This window comes from Azolla caroliniana, unplaced genomic scaffold, assembly GCF_043228905.1.
Source record: "Azolla caroliniana isolate FFs.n. ecotype wild unplaced genomic scaffold, voAzoCaro1.0.p SCAF_9, whole genome shotgun sequence".
Classification (NCBI taxonomy): Eukaryota; Viridiplantae; Streptophyta; class Polypodiopsida; order Salviniales; family Salviniaceae; genus Azolla; species Azolla caroliniana.
The window spans coordinates 19,341,865-19,358,485 of record NW_028230444.1 but is presented as its reverse complement, the minus strand read 5'-3'; the positions used below and the strand labels follow the sequence as shown (position 1 = coordinate 19,358,485).

Below are 16,621 nucleotides of genomic sequence, written 5' to 3'. Positions count from 1 at the left end.
TTTGAAATATTTTAGACTAGGTACTTCCATTTGTTAATGGTTTGGTTTGAGGAGTAAAGGGTTCCATTAGGTTCAGTTTGAGACTTCACCAACTTAATAGCCTAATGGCTTCAAATTTTGGGAGACATTTTTGAAATATTGATTAAATATTAAAATTAACTTTATAAATTATGTAATACGTAAAATTATTATGAAATTTTAAAATTTGAACCCTACCACTTCTTTTAAGTTTTAGTTTTCTTTTTTAAAAAAACCTTTTTGAAAAGTTTGTACAATCACCAATAATTCACTTTGAGCCAAAATCAAACCTAGAAACAGATTGACACATGCGTGATATTCGTGATATTCTTCATGCGCAATATTCTCAATATTCGAGAATACAAAATGGCCCCAAGAATATTAAAAAACCATTCATTTTGTAAAATAAATATAAAAAATTATTTATTTATTTAAATAAATGTATTTCACAAAAAAAAACAATTATTCATTAATAGATTATAGTGTCAAGAGAGTTTATGAAACTTATTTTAATTAATTAATTTTTTTAAAACGAAAACTTATTTTAATTAATTAATTTTTTTAAAACGAATATTTTTATATTTATTATACAATATGATTAGTATGAACTTTGAAGATATTTTGAAGTTCCATTTTTAATGTCAAGATAAAAATATCCATAAATTATGAGGAAATAAAAAGTGAGAAATTAATGAGCCTTTATTTTATTTTATTTATTTATTAAAAATAAAACGACTATACATTTATTATAAAAATTTAATAGTGTCAAGTCCCCAAAGTCCCTCTTTCATTATCCCTATTTATTATTGTTAAGTTACTTTTTTTTTATCTTAGGAATGCTTTTAAAAAAAAATCTTTTTTTAGGGGGGGTAAAACGAATACTTGACTGCCCATTCGTATTCGTATTCGTTTGCATTCGAATGGGAAACCCCACGGATGCGAATATGTCAATCTATGCCTAGAAACAATGGGTTAACGGTTTGTACACCTTGAACCAACTTGGTATGCGCTGGAGAATTTCTCAAATGGTTTGGTTTGAATGAGTTCTTATTTCAATTTGTTTTGATTTAAAGGTTTCACGATTTTGGTTTGGTTTCAATTTCAAAATTTTCTAGCAATTTTTAGTTTGAGACTCCCAAACCAAATCATTGTCCATTATAAGTTGTTGTCTAAAAAGGAGACCAAAATTTTAACACCTTAGTAGAGATCAAATTCTTTGAGAGACAAGAAGGTCATATACACTTATGAGTGCGAACTCAATCATATTAGTTCCACAATGCTGACAATGCAACCGTGAACACAACCATAGCCTTGTTTACTCTACATAGAAATACGTTGTTCATTCTTTGATATTAAAAAGGTATGCTCGACTTTTTCACTCTGAATTGTTTCAAAAGTCATACTTAGATCAAGTTTGCATATTACATTCATACAAAAGTCTATGTAGAATTGCTATAAACCAAAACTTACTCAAATGTGATTAAAATTGCGACTAAAGAGCATATAAACAATGTCTCACTTCTATGTATGTTCTGGTATGTGAAGAAATTTGTCACATAAAAAATATCCTTTCATTCTCGTTATTTGCTCGATAATGTATTACAATTCAAAGAATATGAATATTTACACTTCAACAATGTGTCGACCAAGGAAGGATTTACTTACAAGTTACTCGCACGAAAAAGCTATTGTTGGGTTGCTAATAGGTGGGTATACTAATGGAGGAGACCATTTGAACTCTCAAGAAGTTGATCCTTGGGGGGCTCTCTATATATATAAAAATGGGAGTAAACAAGGAAGAGGCCGAGGACTAAAGTAAGGAAGGACGCGAGAAACCAATAAAAGTAGTCGACATGGCCCGAATTCAAATCCGAGGGTATCCATCCCGCACTCCCATCTCGGGTTGTAATATCGGTCACAATCGCGACGAAGATGCTACTCAAATAATTACCCCCACCGAGGAAAAGCAAGCTAACCGCGCTACTGACCGTCCTCATTCCATCGGAAACCTCGGTGTAAAAGAAGTCCATGCTTCCGGCATAGACAAAGTTTGTGGAGACCCCAACGAGGAACGTTTGTGGGATAAGCCACAAGACGGAGAGGGTATATCCCTCTTCTACAGCCCGGAGGCGGTACGCCTCGACGAGTGCCGAGATGACCATGACCACGATCCCGACAAAGATGGATGTGCCTTGTATTTGAAGAGAGGTTGCTTGGTGCACAAAGCCTTTCTTGGACGGGTTAAGGAGCCAACCAAGTAGCCTTGCTCCTCCAGCGTTATACACGAACCCGGTAAGAATGGAGCCGGTTATCGAGAAGAGGTGGATCGAAGCTGCCGGTATGGTGAGCCATTGGGTCACTTGCATGTTCATCTCTGAGGCCTGCACCTGGAACAATGTGTTCATTTGGGCTGACATGGCGGCCGTACATGTGGATGCAATGCCGACCGGGATAACACGTAGGAGGCACTTTAGCTCCTCGACTTGCGTCACCGTGCACAATTTCCATGGGTCAAACTTTTCCTCAGGCTCCTGGGAAGTTGTTAACGCAGCTTTATCGAGGAATCTAATGAAAGGACAAACCCAACAAAAAGAGCAAAAATAGGAGGACTTTAAGCCAAAGAAAAACAACAAGAAAAAGCATGAGAGAAAAGAAATAGTTCTCCAAAATACACTCAAACATCTATCTAGCTTGCTACATGGTAGAGGATAAGAGTAATTTTCGGAAAGATTTTGTCATTTACTATGTGGCCCACATTCCTTTTCGGATGTGCGGGGGAAATCGGAGCGCAACTACGCGACAAAAAACGTAAAGTAGGAATTCGGAATGGTGACTAACAAAAATAAATAAATAAATTTAAAACCTACACTACTACTTTTATTAATGGCAATACATTATTAACCCTTTCTTTGGATGGTGCTGTTACCTAAACAACCAAAAGAGAAAGACATTTAATGTTCCGGACTTACGAAAGGGAGTTCGTGTGCGGGAGTTTGCGGCAACCGGGAATGGCCGACAAGTTGTCTTGTCCGGGCACCTCGTGGAGGTCTAGGGTGGGGTCTCTCCGTAGCGAGAGGGACCGTTTGCGGACCGACGCAACCAACACCTGGACAATCCGGATGAAGGGGTTCCCGGCCGGCCGGCATTGGCGGCACATAGGAAAGACCACGAGCGAAAGGATCAAGGCCAGCCCCAACTCCACAGCACAAAGCCCAAACCCTAACCCCCATCTGCCCATCTCGCTGTCCACGTACGTGACGACCGTGGTGCCCACCACTTGTCCGGCCGCGATGGCCATCGCCACGAGCGTGAAATACTTGGCCTTGTCCCGCTCCGAACTCAGCTGGTCCGCTCCGATGGACGACATGTTGGGCATCGCTGACCCCGAAGTCACGGCTGTGAAGTAGAGAGATATGGCTATGAAGATCTTCGTTTGCGAGCTCAATTCTGTGGCGCTCCAACATACCGCTACCACGCTCGCGGTTATACTCTTTTAAGAAGCAAAACAAAAACCAAAACAAAACCATGTAGTCTTAAGAAAATATCAATCATTGTGCATTAATGGTGATAATTGGGCCATGGATTCATCCATTCCAAATTCCAATATATAGGACATGGTCTAGACTCTAGAGAGGTATGGCATGGACAGTCTATAGTTATGACCAACTATAGTGGTACAAAAAAACTTTCAAAATACCCCTAAGGTTGATTTCTTTATTTCCTCGAATGGTTTTTTGCTATACGTCCGCCGAACGCCCTAGTCAACCCATGACGGGACACTTATATTTGCCGAATTTGGAGCAATCTATAATGGCCAATTCATCCTTCTATTTTTTTGTGCCAATGAGATATGGCAATTTTTGGGAAAATGAAGAGAAAGTCCATAGGGATGAGGGTATTTCGGAGTTTTCTTTCTTTCTTTTCCCCTGGACCTTATGATCCGAGTACACGAGGCGTAAGGAAAAAACCATTGGTTACAGCAATGTGAAAAGTGCCCAAAAAGGTGATAAAATTTGTGCCTACGATTTTTCATGTTTTGAATGTATTTGCTTTTGGCTTACCAGCAAGCACAAGATCTGGAAGATGATGGCGGTCCAGAGTCGGCCGAGGTACGCGTCGCTTGTGAATGCGCCCAAGAACGAGCACACGAACGCGGTGCCCGTCAAATTTGTGACCATATTCGCGGCGTGCGCGCTCGTCTCCCCCCAAACTTGGACCAGATAGATGACCAGATTGGAAACAATGCCAAAGAAGGAAGAGTAGAACAATCCAAATGCAACTGAAACCAAAACACACACACACATGAAAACAAAAATGAATGCTTATATATCAGATCTCTCTCCTCCCTTATCATCATGTAAAATACGGCATCCTATCGATAAGCTATTCAGGTTATCGGCACACAAGGTCATGGGGTTCCCTCACATCTTCTACATGTCAGGCAGGCATACTTTCATGCCATGCCACATCTCCCGTGGTGAATCGGATCGAACAACCTCATGATCTAATATCATCCTGACAACAAACATTTTTACATTCCATACCATATCCATGGTGTTTCTCGGAATTAATCATCTCTATGACCTAGACCGAATCAAATGGCATGCCACATCGATTTGGGGGGTGAGGTATCGGAACACTAGTGGACTTCACGATCTATTGAACCCAACGGATTGATTGAATATCGACCAAGTGGTGTATCGAACTAACCCAACCCCACACACACGTGATCGATCGATTGATCAATAGGTCGGGTGCGTCGAACTACCCACCTGACCACAACCTTTGAAGATTCATGGAGTTTTTTCTTTACCTGTAATCCACAAGGCGCGATTCCAACCGCCCAAATCGTCTCTATCATCGGCGGGGCGGCCCAACCAATCCATGTACATTCCTTTCTCTCCAGGGCTATTATTGTTGTCATTGGGGTTGGGGTAGGAGAGCAAGGGAGCCGTGTTACTCTCTTCATCATTCATTGCACAGTTGTTTTTGAGGAAAACCAGGGGGTGGTTTTAAGAACAGGGGAAGGGTGTGTTTTGGATAAAACAGGGGAAAATGGGTTAGGGGAACTTGGAAAATCTGATAACTATATATATAATGCCCGCCCACCTGGTTGTAAGGCGGTAGTTATGTCTCTTCCTTTGTCCTATTGGAAGCTACATACATACATACATACATACATACATACATACATACATACATACATACATATAGATCCTTTATATATGCATGCAGGTTTGGTGGCTAGCCAAATCCTTGTGTGGGCCAATCCTCCTTCAAGTTGGAAAATGGACCCAAATTTCCGAGCTTCATTTGCTAGGTAAGATAAACGTGTCTTTATATTACACATTTATATGGTGTAATGTGACGCAACACGTTGGGGGGCGCTTGCGGGAGGAGATCTCTCGTGTTACGGATAATTAAGGACGTGCATGAAGTCATGGGAGTAAAGTTATCGAGACCCGGTTCAGAATAACGTTGAACACTTTGCACAAGAGTCGCTTGAGTTTGTTTGTTTTGTTTTCTTTTGGGGGTGGGGAGGGGAAGATAAAATCAACCAAGATGAGCCTATGTTTGGTCATAAATTGTGTTGGCCACTTTATAGAGATAGATAAGGGAAAGTGTATGTTTCTCGCATTGTGAAACTATTTGAGGTTGGGTAGCCATAACCTTAGAAAGAGAATTACACATATGAAACTGACGAGTACAGACTTTGCCCAAGATCTAAGAAATAGAGCAATCTATCATCGGTCACATGGTATAGAGGCAGAAAGTGTAACATGTAAGTAACATTCAAGGATGAAAAGAAAATGGTAATGAAGGTCCTTGAGCTTTTGTATGCCACCCAATTTGCCTTCCAATCTGAATGTTTTTCCTAGGTGTGTCGAGGGTAAAACGCCTCCATTAAATTATTATGAATGTCTCTCAAATGCCAAGCATCTAAACAAGCAACATGCATAATGGATAAGCCAAAAATGTATGCTATTGACCCGACCCACTTTTGGGTATCCTCCTATACAAACAAAATTAGGTTAAAACTTGAGGACATGCATATGGAGGAATAATATAATACTATCAACTTTTGCATGTGAAGGAGCTATAATAATCCCACCTCACTCAAATGGAAAGGGCCTGAACCATCTTTTCCTTACCAAAGAGCTATAATAATCCCACATGGTAAAAAGCAAGAGGGACCCATGGGTCTAGGGATATCCGGGAGGGAGTCTCTAATGAGACATAATTAATCAAAAGTTAAGAAGAAACTAACGATTACGTGTGGCTTATACATTTGTACTAGTCTTAGGTTTGAATATATAACGTTGAATGATATAAACCTTAACGAACATAAATTGAATAGATCAATGATGGTGTTGGGTAACCAGCTATCAATTTGTTTAACAAATCATAATGTTTTGAACTATTGAATATTATAACAATAAAATAATAAAGACAACGCATTTTAAAGATTTGATAGAGAACCTTTAATCGTTTGAAGAGTCAAAAGGATGATCAACAAAAGCAAGTCAAATTGGATGATCATTTTGGCTTATTTCCTACAAGTTATCTATCAAGCCTCAATGCATAAGACATTCCAATATCTGTGTCACTTATGACTCAATGTTCAAGTTTTACCCTCAATTTTATAGAACCTTATCCGATCATTAGAATATCTTGGTTCTTCAAGGCTATTATTAATAGTAACATGTGATATATGACCGTTGAATTCAAATGTTGGACTAGTCATATATTTTCAAAATGGAATTCTATGTACTATTGGTACCATGAAAACTAACATTGCCAAAACTCTTCCCTATACTATGCAAAAGAGTAACTTACTACTAGTATCCTTGATGAACAAATCTTGGGAAAAATTCCTCTCTACCCCTCCTTGCCAAGTTTTTCTTTTCATTATTTCCCTAACTGCCCTAGGTCAAACCCTAGAAGATTATTATGTGTGCTATTTGAGCATTAATATAATGAATTCATCATCTTCTATTCCTCATGTCTATCAATCATTTCTTAACCAATGTAATTCGTGGCATTGTTTTATTGTTGGCATATTACTATCTTAGGCGTTGATATGTCAAGATTTTGTATCCAAAGTTCTCTCTATTAGCGAATTTCTTCATAAGTTTAGTTGACTCGACAACTTTGACTATTATACAAATCCAAAATGGGACATGCAAATGTTAAATATCAAATAGGAAATGCGAATTTCAAAAAATCAATCTCCATTATCCATAAATACATCACAAAAGATAGATTAGATTAAAAATCGTTGTCTTACAAAGGTTAGATGAGTTTGTAGCTTTCGAAAGCATTGTTTTATGATGTTAATATAAATGAGGAATTTGCAAGGACTCTTCTTTATAGATGTTGACAATTATATTTTATAAGTCAATAGAGAAAATTCCAGCTTTTGGATAACAACGGTCTTAACACCAATAAGATTAACTTTTGTATTGGAAATTAACAATCGGCAACGATTCGGTTCGGTTCGAGAGGGTCAAAACCTAATCGGTTTGGAACCGAAACGTTTAAAAATTTTGAGACCTAAACCGAACCACGAAACCATTAAACCGAAGTGTTAAACTTTTTCAAACCGTTAAAACTGCAGTTTCATGGTTCGGTTTCGATTTTCAACTTAGGTTAAATTTATAATATTTCATTATTTTAAATTTTTTTTAATTTTAAAGATGTTCCTAAAATGTGAGAATAAGGTCTAAAATTTAAATAAAAATAAAAATAAAAAACCGTTAAACCATTTAAACTAAGGTTTTTGACTGTTGAAACTGAACCGTTGAAACCATTAAGGCACGGTTTGGTTCAGTTCAAACCGAACCGTTGCCGATTGTTATTGGAAATATGACTTCTAGATAATTATAGAAGAGGCTTACCAAGGTGATCAAATGTTTGAGGGCTAGTCATATTTCATAACCCTTTTATCGTAGAAACTAGGTTAGAGTCAGAGACAAGCAAAACCAAAGGACACAAATACAAATCCAAAAAGAGTAGCAATAGTAACACATGCCAAAAATAGATTAAACATAATGATCTATATTGAGCATCAAACATGCAAGTACCACGTTTGCGCACATGTTCTTGAAAAATCGTGTAGTATTCGCCATATCATTCATTGGCTTTAGCAATCGTGAGTGCTTGGGAATCTTAAATCTGTCATATGATTTGTAGCCAAAATTTTGTTGTATATGTTCTCGAATCCATTGCCTTGCCAATTTTTAGAAGAACCCATTATGGGCCAAGTCTTTATCAAGGGATTTGGAGCAAATGCCACATTTTCCTGCTCAACCTCCACCCTTCACATTGAAAGCAACTTAGTATTTCTTCACATGCCCTTATTGATTGAAGATTGTTTCTAATTTAATCACGTTTACTAAGATTTAGCTTTTTTGTAGCGATTGAAAGGTTCACGTAACCGTCTTTATTTTTCGAAGTGATTGTGACTATAATCCTTTTGTTTGAGAATAGTACTTGTACATAGGTTTGTTTATCATGCATGTAACAATGCCATCTAACCACCCCTTTTTGGGTTGAACTCTTTGTTTGGATACTCAAGGCTTTGGTGAACACTTGAAATTTCTCAAATATTCTTGTTATTGAGCCAGGCAACACAAAATTTGATGTTAAACCTTATACATATGATAGCCACAATAAAAAGAAATCGAATTCTTTTATTAACCATGTGCCCAACTACATATACATATGTTGGTTGTAGCTTTCTATATATCTATGTAAATCCAATAAATAGTCTCTAGCGCGTGGAGATATGGTCCGAGAGCATGAGACAGGAAATCGATGTCGCTAATGTGTGTGGATATATGGTTCGAGAGCATGAGACAGGAAATCGATGTCTCTAACGTGTGTGGAGATAATGGTCCGAGAGCACGGTCTCTAGAATATATGGGGGTCATAGAGATAATAGACACATGAGACCATCAATCAAAAGGAGTGAGTGAGTGTGAAAGAGGAGGAAGAGGAGACGGTTGGGAGAGGAGACATTCATGTGACGTTTGGTCAGTTACCCACTCCTTTATCAGGCACCCCCTCGTTCCCTTCTTATATCCATCACAGAATCTTCATTGAAACCTCAAGCTTTCTTCTTCCTTCTTCTTTCTTTTTCCTTAATCCCCGCTTTCTCTTTCTTTCCATCTTGTTTGAAGCTATATCATGCCTCCACACAAGAAGAGTGGCTCCGCCAAGAAGGCCATTGCCTCCAAGCCTCACAAAGTGAAGGTAAGAAATTCCACATACATACACTTTATGTATATGTATATTGTATATGTATATGTGTATTGAATGTTTGTATCCTATCATTAATATTCATTTTCTATGTGCCTAACCACCTTGAATTCTGATTATTCGAACTCCTTAGCATGGCTTCACATCCTTCTCCCATTTGTGACATTTGTCGATTTCTTAATGCTTAATCATTCGATTTCTTCTTCTTCTTCTTCTTCTTCTTTCTTGTTAAATAATTGTTAATTGTCATCTAACATTATTGCAATCCTAAAAAAGTGCCATTTGGGAGCACCAAGGTGTCAAATCAATTAGGAGTTGGAATGTGACATTAGATATTAACACCAAACTACTAAATGTTGGAACACACAAATTTGAAGCCATTGGACATTGATATGAGTATTACAAAAAAAAGAAAACCAATGTCAAATCACACAATTAAGCACAAAAAATCAATGCAATTATTATTAAGTGAATTGTACCATCAAAGTTGTGATGAGAATTTATATCGCCCATGTGCTTGCATGGGCATAGAACAATCGATAGGAGCTAACCAGTCTATGTTGATTAAACATTAACAATGATTGTAAATAAACAAATAATGTGTTATTTATTGCTAATGATATGTCGACCGCTAAACAAATGATCAAATCACTTAAAGGCTGGAGGAACAAAGAAGAGGAAAGGACATGGAAAGAAGGTCGGTTCAAAGAAAGTCACAGTTATGAAGACGCACACTAAGCGTCCGGCTGGCCACAACAACAAGAAGAAGAAGTCTACTAAAGTCGGGACTAAGTGATTCCATATATGTAACAATTCCTTTCATTACCCACCATCTACTTGAACATAGTCTCACCCTAGCTACTAGCCTCACATATAAATCCGCATCCTCGTGATACTATTCCTAACAACAATTTAATTATATTGCTAATTTCTAGTTTCAATCTTATGATTCTCCAATCTTCTTAAGGCATATTAAAGTATGTTATTTAAGTCTTTTCATTGTGAATGGATCGAATTCTCCTTGTTTTATTTGAGTGTTTGTTTTATTTCGCCAACTGTTAACCTCAACATAAAACGTAAACTATTTTACTAGTGATTATCTTTACCTTGCAAAATTTGCAAGAAATTATGAAGCATCTACTTGAGTTGTACATTACTTATTCATGATATCAACCCACAACCCATCGTGGAAAATGCAATGAATTTTAATAATCCATTTGTGATACCAAAAACCAAATTCACCATCAATAAACAAAGATTTATGTTAACCACGCATGATCGTAGCCATGGGGTTTTACTACACAAATCAGTTAAATTTTAGGAAGAATGCTACCATGTTGCCTAAACATGTCTCACGTAACCCCTATTGGTGTTCTTTTTTTTATGAAAAAAAGACACTGAATTGTTTAAATAATGTTGGAGACATGCAGAACCCCATCTAAGTAATAATACGTTTTCCACAATGACAAATTAATACTTCGCTAGGGTAACATTGATCAGTCTTCAACTCAATTTACTGCAGAATTGAAGGATTACAATTACTTTGACCATTCATTACCTATAGTTTACTTAGATGCAATGTAAGTGTTGAACATATGTATGAAACTGTGATATCAAAAGCTCATGTAAGTATGACCTCATATACAATGAGACACAAGCAAAGATGTCAAATCTTTTCTCTTGAGAAGCTGTGATGAAATTTATGTCTTCAAATCAGATTAAAGAAGAGCCTAAAAACACACCCTGAATAAGAAAATATGCACACAGCTTTCAAACATGATTTAAAGTACAAAACAATGAAGAGCTTAAGGCCTTTTTTATGACGAAAAAATCCCTTTGGATTAGTCAAACCTCTCCAGTTGATATTTAATTCAATCCATTACAATTTCATTAAGATATCCCTTGAAATGCCTGATCAGAACCGCATTTCATGATATCCTAAAAAGAGTCTCGAAACAGTGCAAATAGGCCTTCGGCTACAATATGCCCTCAGTTGTAAAGCATTACCTGAATTTAACAATCCCTCTTGGACTTGGATTATGACATTACCAACAGGCTCAAGTTCTTAACTTGGAAATCATAATTCGTCCTTTGTATTATCTGACGTTGAAGCATCCACTTTGGTTTCAATAGTACTCGCCGTTTCACCTCCAGCAGATTTAGAAAGCGTAAAAGGAATGGCAACATTTTGCTTTAAAAATTGGTACAACCCCTTCACTGACCTCTCTGATTCCACCGCAATCTGTTGAAAATCAGCTAGCAGATTAGTTATTATAATCTGTGCCCATAGTTTTCTAGTTTAACCAAATATACTAATTGAAAAACTCACTGGCTCAACACTTTTATTGCCAGCTGGGAAGAGCAACAGAGTGGGGTAACCTTCAGCCTGTGAAATATACCCATACAATCAAGATCTATCAAGATGGGAGCAAAAATGTTATGCATACACGTGAAATTGTTTGAGAATGCAAACTCTTACCTTCCCTCTTGGATGCTCATTGGCTGTCCCATCCATCTTTGCAATAACTAAAGATTTTACACTACTCAATGCTTTTGCTAATTTGTTGTAGACAGGCTCTAATGATTGGCAATGACCACACCATGGGGCATAGATCTGCGAGCACACATATATTTAAGTTATATACATGACAACGTTTTCAGTTAACGAGGAATTAAATCTCTTATAATGTAAGTTCTTAAGCTTATTAAGCACCTCAAGTAACACATCTTTGGATTCATCCAAGACAATGTCATTGAAGTTATTTGCAACCACCACCTTGACATCGTCCTCATTCTGCAGAAGGGTCATAACTGCTTTAAAATACATTCCACATAATCAAGAAAACATCTATTACAGCCTTGATTATGAAAACATACCGTCTCAGGTAAAGGTTCAGATTTATAGAATGCTTCCAGCTTCCCTTCAAGAAAATTCGTAACAAATTCCTGATGTGGACCAGTAGCAAAAAATCAGCTTTGTACGACTATTAAGAATAATATCACCTTGAAGATAGAATGCCAAACCTTGATTTTCTCGGATGTAACCTCATCTTCAAATAAGTATTTAACTGGTTGCTCATCAGTAACTGTGAAAGCAACAGCCTGACCCACAATACAATGTCCATGATTACTAGCCTGTATAGGATTAAGCGAGAAGGACACGGGGAAAAGAGAAGCAATAATGATACCTTAGGTTTGTCTATCGTGACGCCAAAAAAATCTGCAACTGGCTTTCCTATCTCTTCATCAGCAGAGTCTACATAGCAAAAAATTATCTGGGAGGAAAATGCAGGAGATTTAACATTTAGTGGAGGGCAATATCATTTTATTTTCACATAATACCAGACATAGATATATAAGCTACAGGAAAAATAATCGTGGAAGGTTCAATTCTATTGCTCTTCACCCCCAGGCATATTGACCAAGAAAAGATAGTTTGCCTCCAAGAAACCAGACCTCCAAGTTTTTCCAAACAAAATTCAAGCTCATCCACAATATGAAAACATTCATTTTGATCCAACAGCTTTGGATCATCTATGGTGACAAATTTGTTTCTATCTTTCCATCATTCACTCAACACGATATTGCTTCACGAATCAATTGTACCACAATGAACTTAGATCCTGAAAGGATCTGACAACAATTACCTTTCCTTTAAAGTAAGCTGCTGCTTCTTCAAAGCCTGGCAATAATTTCAATGCATCTTCAGGCGATGCAAAAAGAAGTAACTGCAAAACAAATAATGGCATCAAACACTTTCAACAAAATTGTGGGTTTCAGCATCTTTGGGTTATCTGACAGTTAAGCTCTTGGGATTGAGGCATCTCCTCTAAGACTAGCAATGCACATGCGTAGAATATTTGTAGAGGTCTTTGTAAAATAGGTACCTTATCATCCACTTTAATCCTAGCACACACATAGAGAGAGAGAGAGCACTTATAATTTGTGTATAAAGGGAGACATGTCTGTGTGCAAACATATAGCTATACAGGCGTACATAGTCATACTCACATACTTAACTCTCTTATAATGGAGCTCTATAGGATGAGCCTACCTTATCCTTAATAGGGCTCTCGAAAATTGGTGATGCAGTATCTCTGTTGAAGGTGGAAACAAGAGGAAGCTTGTTTGCAAGAATGAATTCTGAAATAGATGTTGCATCGAATTTCCCATCTGTAAAATGTATGTTTTCATTATAACTATGTCTTCAATAAACAAACTTGTTCAAACAAGAAAGAAAAATTCAAAGGATTACAATAAGGCACGATCTTTTCTGCTGCACTCTTAATCAACACCAAAGCTGGCGTCTTGATTTCTTGCTTCAAATGGAAGATTTCAGCAACTTCCCTACTTGCTGTCTGATAAAACGTCAAATCATCGTCTTGTTGGGCAATAGATGTGTACTCTTCAACTTCGGTACCCTGAGAGATTTTTGTTAATTTCAGAAGCCAAAAATTAATTCCTTGTGTACTGTGTAGTAAATATAGATACCTCTAGCTTATCAAACACAGCAACAACAATCGTGTTGCCAGTTTCCAAGATTGCCTTTGCTTCATCTGTAGTAGTAATATCTGTGACAGCAGGGCCAATGTTCTTCTTTACCCAGGCAATAATTGCATCACTGAAAAACAAGCAAACATGATGAATACACCATAAAAACATCAGAAAGAGTATATAAGCATCTAACAATGTATCAAAATCTTGCTCCAACATCATTAATTGTGCTAAATAGTTACATGCTAATCAGGTCATTTCTTTGTAGGAAAGTATGGCTCGCTATCTAGTTTGATACATATCTACATACCACATCTCAATTTCTCCATATATAATGATAAAAATGTGGCTGCTTAAGATCCCACAGCTAGCATTGCCTCGATTACATACACCTATGTATTCTTAAACCATCTATAGTCAAATCTTTCAAAATTACATAATCTACCATTAGTGAACCAATACAAGGTCCAGGGATGTGTCGTGAAGACTCTAACAAAGATAATGGCTAAGGTATCATATATTGATTAGGAAAATTTACAGAGACGTGATCTTTATAATGAAACAGAGATCCAACTAGTGATAGCTATGGATGTGTCCCTTTGCATGAAAATTGATTTAGCAAGCCTAAAAGTTAAGAGAATATTCTAAACAGATTGGATAACAAATTTCTGTCGTCTGTCTTCAGTTAACTTATGGAATTAGATACAGTTCCATGAAGATCTCTCTTCATCTACACACACTGCTAATAATCGTGATATGATTTTCTCTCCCAACCATAATTTGGACTCCCAGTTACAACATTACTAGCAAAATTCTTGACCATCGCGGCGTTATTTATCAGCTCCACACACCACATCAAGAGTCTTGCTGTTTTTTCTTGGTCTCGATTACAATGCTTATTACTAAATTTTGTGAGCCCTGGCAATTTCACACAAATTATGAGCAAATGTTTCGACTGTGGTCTTGGTCTTGAGCAATGGGAGACATTTATGATCTCTATGTACATTATTATGTTATTACATGTCTAGATAAGGTGAAAACCCACCATATGACCAGTTGTTCTTTTATTTGTCTTCAGACTCGAAACATTCAAACAAGAGAGCATGCGTTTCCTCTGCTATATCTTCTGACATAGCAAGAATGTAAAAACAGCCTTAGTGAAAACCAGAAAGCCCAATTTGTGCCAGATATTAGCTGACCATGGTGCACTTGGCTGTAAGATATCCATACTGTCCACACAGCCCATAATCTGATCCATGCAGTGAAAATGGCTGAATGACTGAGTGTGCATCATAATAGCCAAACATACCAAACTTACTAGAATGTAGCGACACAAAATGTACCATATTCCAAAAAGAAGCAGTGAGGGAAAGAAATCAAGAGAGACGGAGAGAAGGAAAAAGGGAAGAAAAGTCTGATACCTAGTACGATGATGAGAGTAAGGTTTACTCTTGCCATGGGCGAAGAAGATCATGGTTGGATAACCTTGGACTTCATGTTGCTGAGCGAGATCTCCCTCTTTAGTAGCATCCACTTTAGCAAGAAAGACTCCCTCAGGTTTAAGCTGTGTGGCAGCTACTGCATACTCTGGCGCAAGCGACTGACAGTGCCCACACCAAGGAGCATAGAACTCCACCATCACGAACTTGTTCGAAGCTATGAAGTCTGAAAAGTTGCTTGATGAGAGAACGACCACATCCTGATCGTCTTCAATAGAGAAATCGAAAGAAGAAGACGAAGAAGAAGAAGAAGAAGAAGAGAAGTCATTGTCTTCTTCTTCGTTGAAATCAGATCCGATCTGATCTGGTTCCTCCCCCCCAAGAAATTCATCATCGTTTTCGTCCTCGTTCAGTTCGTTGCTGTGGTTATGGAAGCTTTCCGAGGTTTCCTCTTCAGTTAACCCGAGCGCTTCAATTTCCGATGGATCTAAGTCCGGAAACTGTTGCGGCGGATAAGATCTAGCAGGAGGAGGTGCGAGGAGGAGGAGGAGGAGGAAAATGCAGAGAGATAGAGAGGGCCTACACGATCTGAAAAGGAGGGTGGGGGCCATAGCTGGTCCGATGATGTGAGGCTTCACCCTTCTTTCTTCTTCTGTTTCTTCTTCTTCAGTTCTTTCAGTTCTTCAGTTCTTCTTCAGTTCTTCTTCTTCTTCTTCTTCTTCTTCTTCTTCAGTTCTTCTTCTGCTTCTGCAGCAGAGCAGCTCCTTCCCCTGCTTTTACACAGTTTTGATGGTGATGGGTGATGGGTGATGGTGATAGTGATGGGTGATTGGAGCGATGACGTCAACACCTGCTGGAGATGACGTCATCACCTGCTGGAGATGACGTCATCACCTGCTGGAGATGACGTCATCACCCGGGGATGTTTAGATAGCCCCCCCCCCCCCCCCCCCCAGCCCAGAACATTTTTGATGGGCTTTTGGGTTTTGCATGCCAAGCTGCTGCGGGTGCGACGGTACGGTGCGGTACGATACGGTACGGTACGGTACGGTGATGGCGATGGTGATGGTGATGGGTGATGACCTGGGCGATGAACATATGTATATATGTATTCGTTTTCAGGCCGCCTGTCCTCCTGGTCGGGAGCAGGAGCCTTTTGGCTATAGCGTGATTGCGCGTGCGTGTTATCGGGTCAGTCGCCTTTTACAGAATCGTGTGACAAAACAAAAAAAAACGAACGGTGTATATGTATGTATCCTGAAATCATTGTCGTTTGCCCGGGAGAGCAAACCTTCCTTCGCATGCTAGTTCTTTTCTCCGGCCCACTTTGCAGGCCCTCTCCTCTCTCTCTGTTGCCATCGAACATTATCCACGAAGAATGGCGACGTTTTTTCACGTGGGGTGTGCTT

The 16,621-nt window shown here is 38.3% G+C and overlaps 2 protein-coding genes and 1 long non-coding RNA gene across 4 annotated transcripts; 1 reads left to right on the top strand and 2 right to left on the bottom strand.

The window, feature by feature from the left end:
• Positions 1 to 1,566: 1,566 nt before the first annotated feature.
• On the bottom strand, positions 1,567 to 5,160 carry LOC147860468 (protein NRT1/ PTR FAMILY 7.3-like). Of its 2 annotated transcripts, XM_087324650.1 has the most exons (4): positions 4,832 to 5,160; positions 4,080 to 4,297; positions 2,988 to 3,508; positions 1,567 to 2,583 (listed from the first exon to the last, which is right to left on the bottom strand). In XM_087324650.1, the coding sequence occupies exons 1-4, from the start codon at positions 4,992 to 4,994 to the stop codon at positions 1,734 to 1,736; spliced, it is 1,752 nt and encodes a 583-aa protein (XP_087180776.1). In that variant the 5' UTR covers positions 4,995 to 5,160; the 3' UTR covers positions 1,567 to 1,733. The 2 variants fall into 2 exon arrangements, with proteins under 2 accessions (XP_087180776.1, XP_087180777.1); XM_087324651.1 differs by lacking the exon at positions 2,988 to 3,508 and having other exon boundaries at positions 2,426 to 2,583.
• Positions 5,161 to 9,166: 4,006 nt separating this feature from the next.
• LOC147860467 (uncharacterized) lies at positions 9,167 to 10,207 on the top strand. Its single transcript, XR_015530280.1, has 2 exons — positions 9,167 to 9,273; positions 9,938 to 10,207. It is a non-coding gene; the product is annotated as an uncharacterized LOC147860467 (long non-coding RNA).
• An 871-nt stretch (positions 10,208 to 11,078) lies between these two features.
• PDIL1-4 (PDI-like 1-4) lies at positions 11,079 to 15,930 on the bottom strand. The gene is made up of 12 exons (XM_087324501.1): positions 15,195 to 15,930; positions 13,771 to 13,900; positions 13,535 to 13,700; positions 13,334 to 13,452; positions 12,927 to 13,007; positions 12,468 to 12,554; positions 12,304 to 12,381; positions 12,157 to 12,225; positions 11,993 to 12,073; positions 11,759 to 11,893; positions 11,609 to 11,665; positions 11,079 to 11,521 (listed from the first exon to the last, which is right to left on the bottom strand). Exons 1-12 carry the CDS (start codon positions 15,821 to 15,823, stop codon positions 11,357 to 11,359), a joined length of 1,797 nt encoding a protein of 598 aa, XP_087180627.1. The 5' UTR covers positions 15,824 to 15,930; the 3' UTR covers positions 11,079 to 11,356.
• Positions 15,931 to 16,621: the final 691 nt, after the last annotated feature.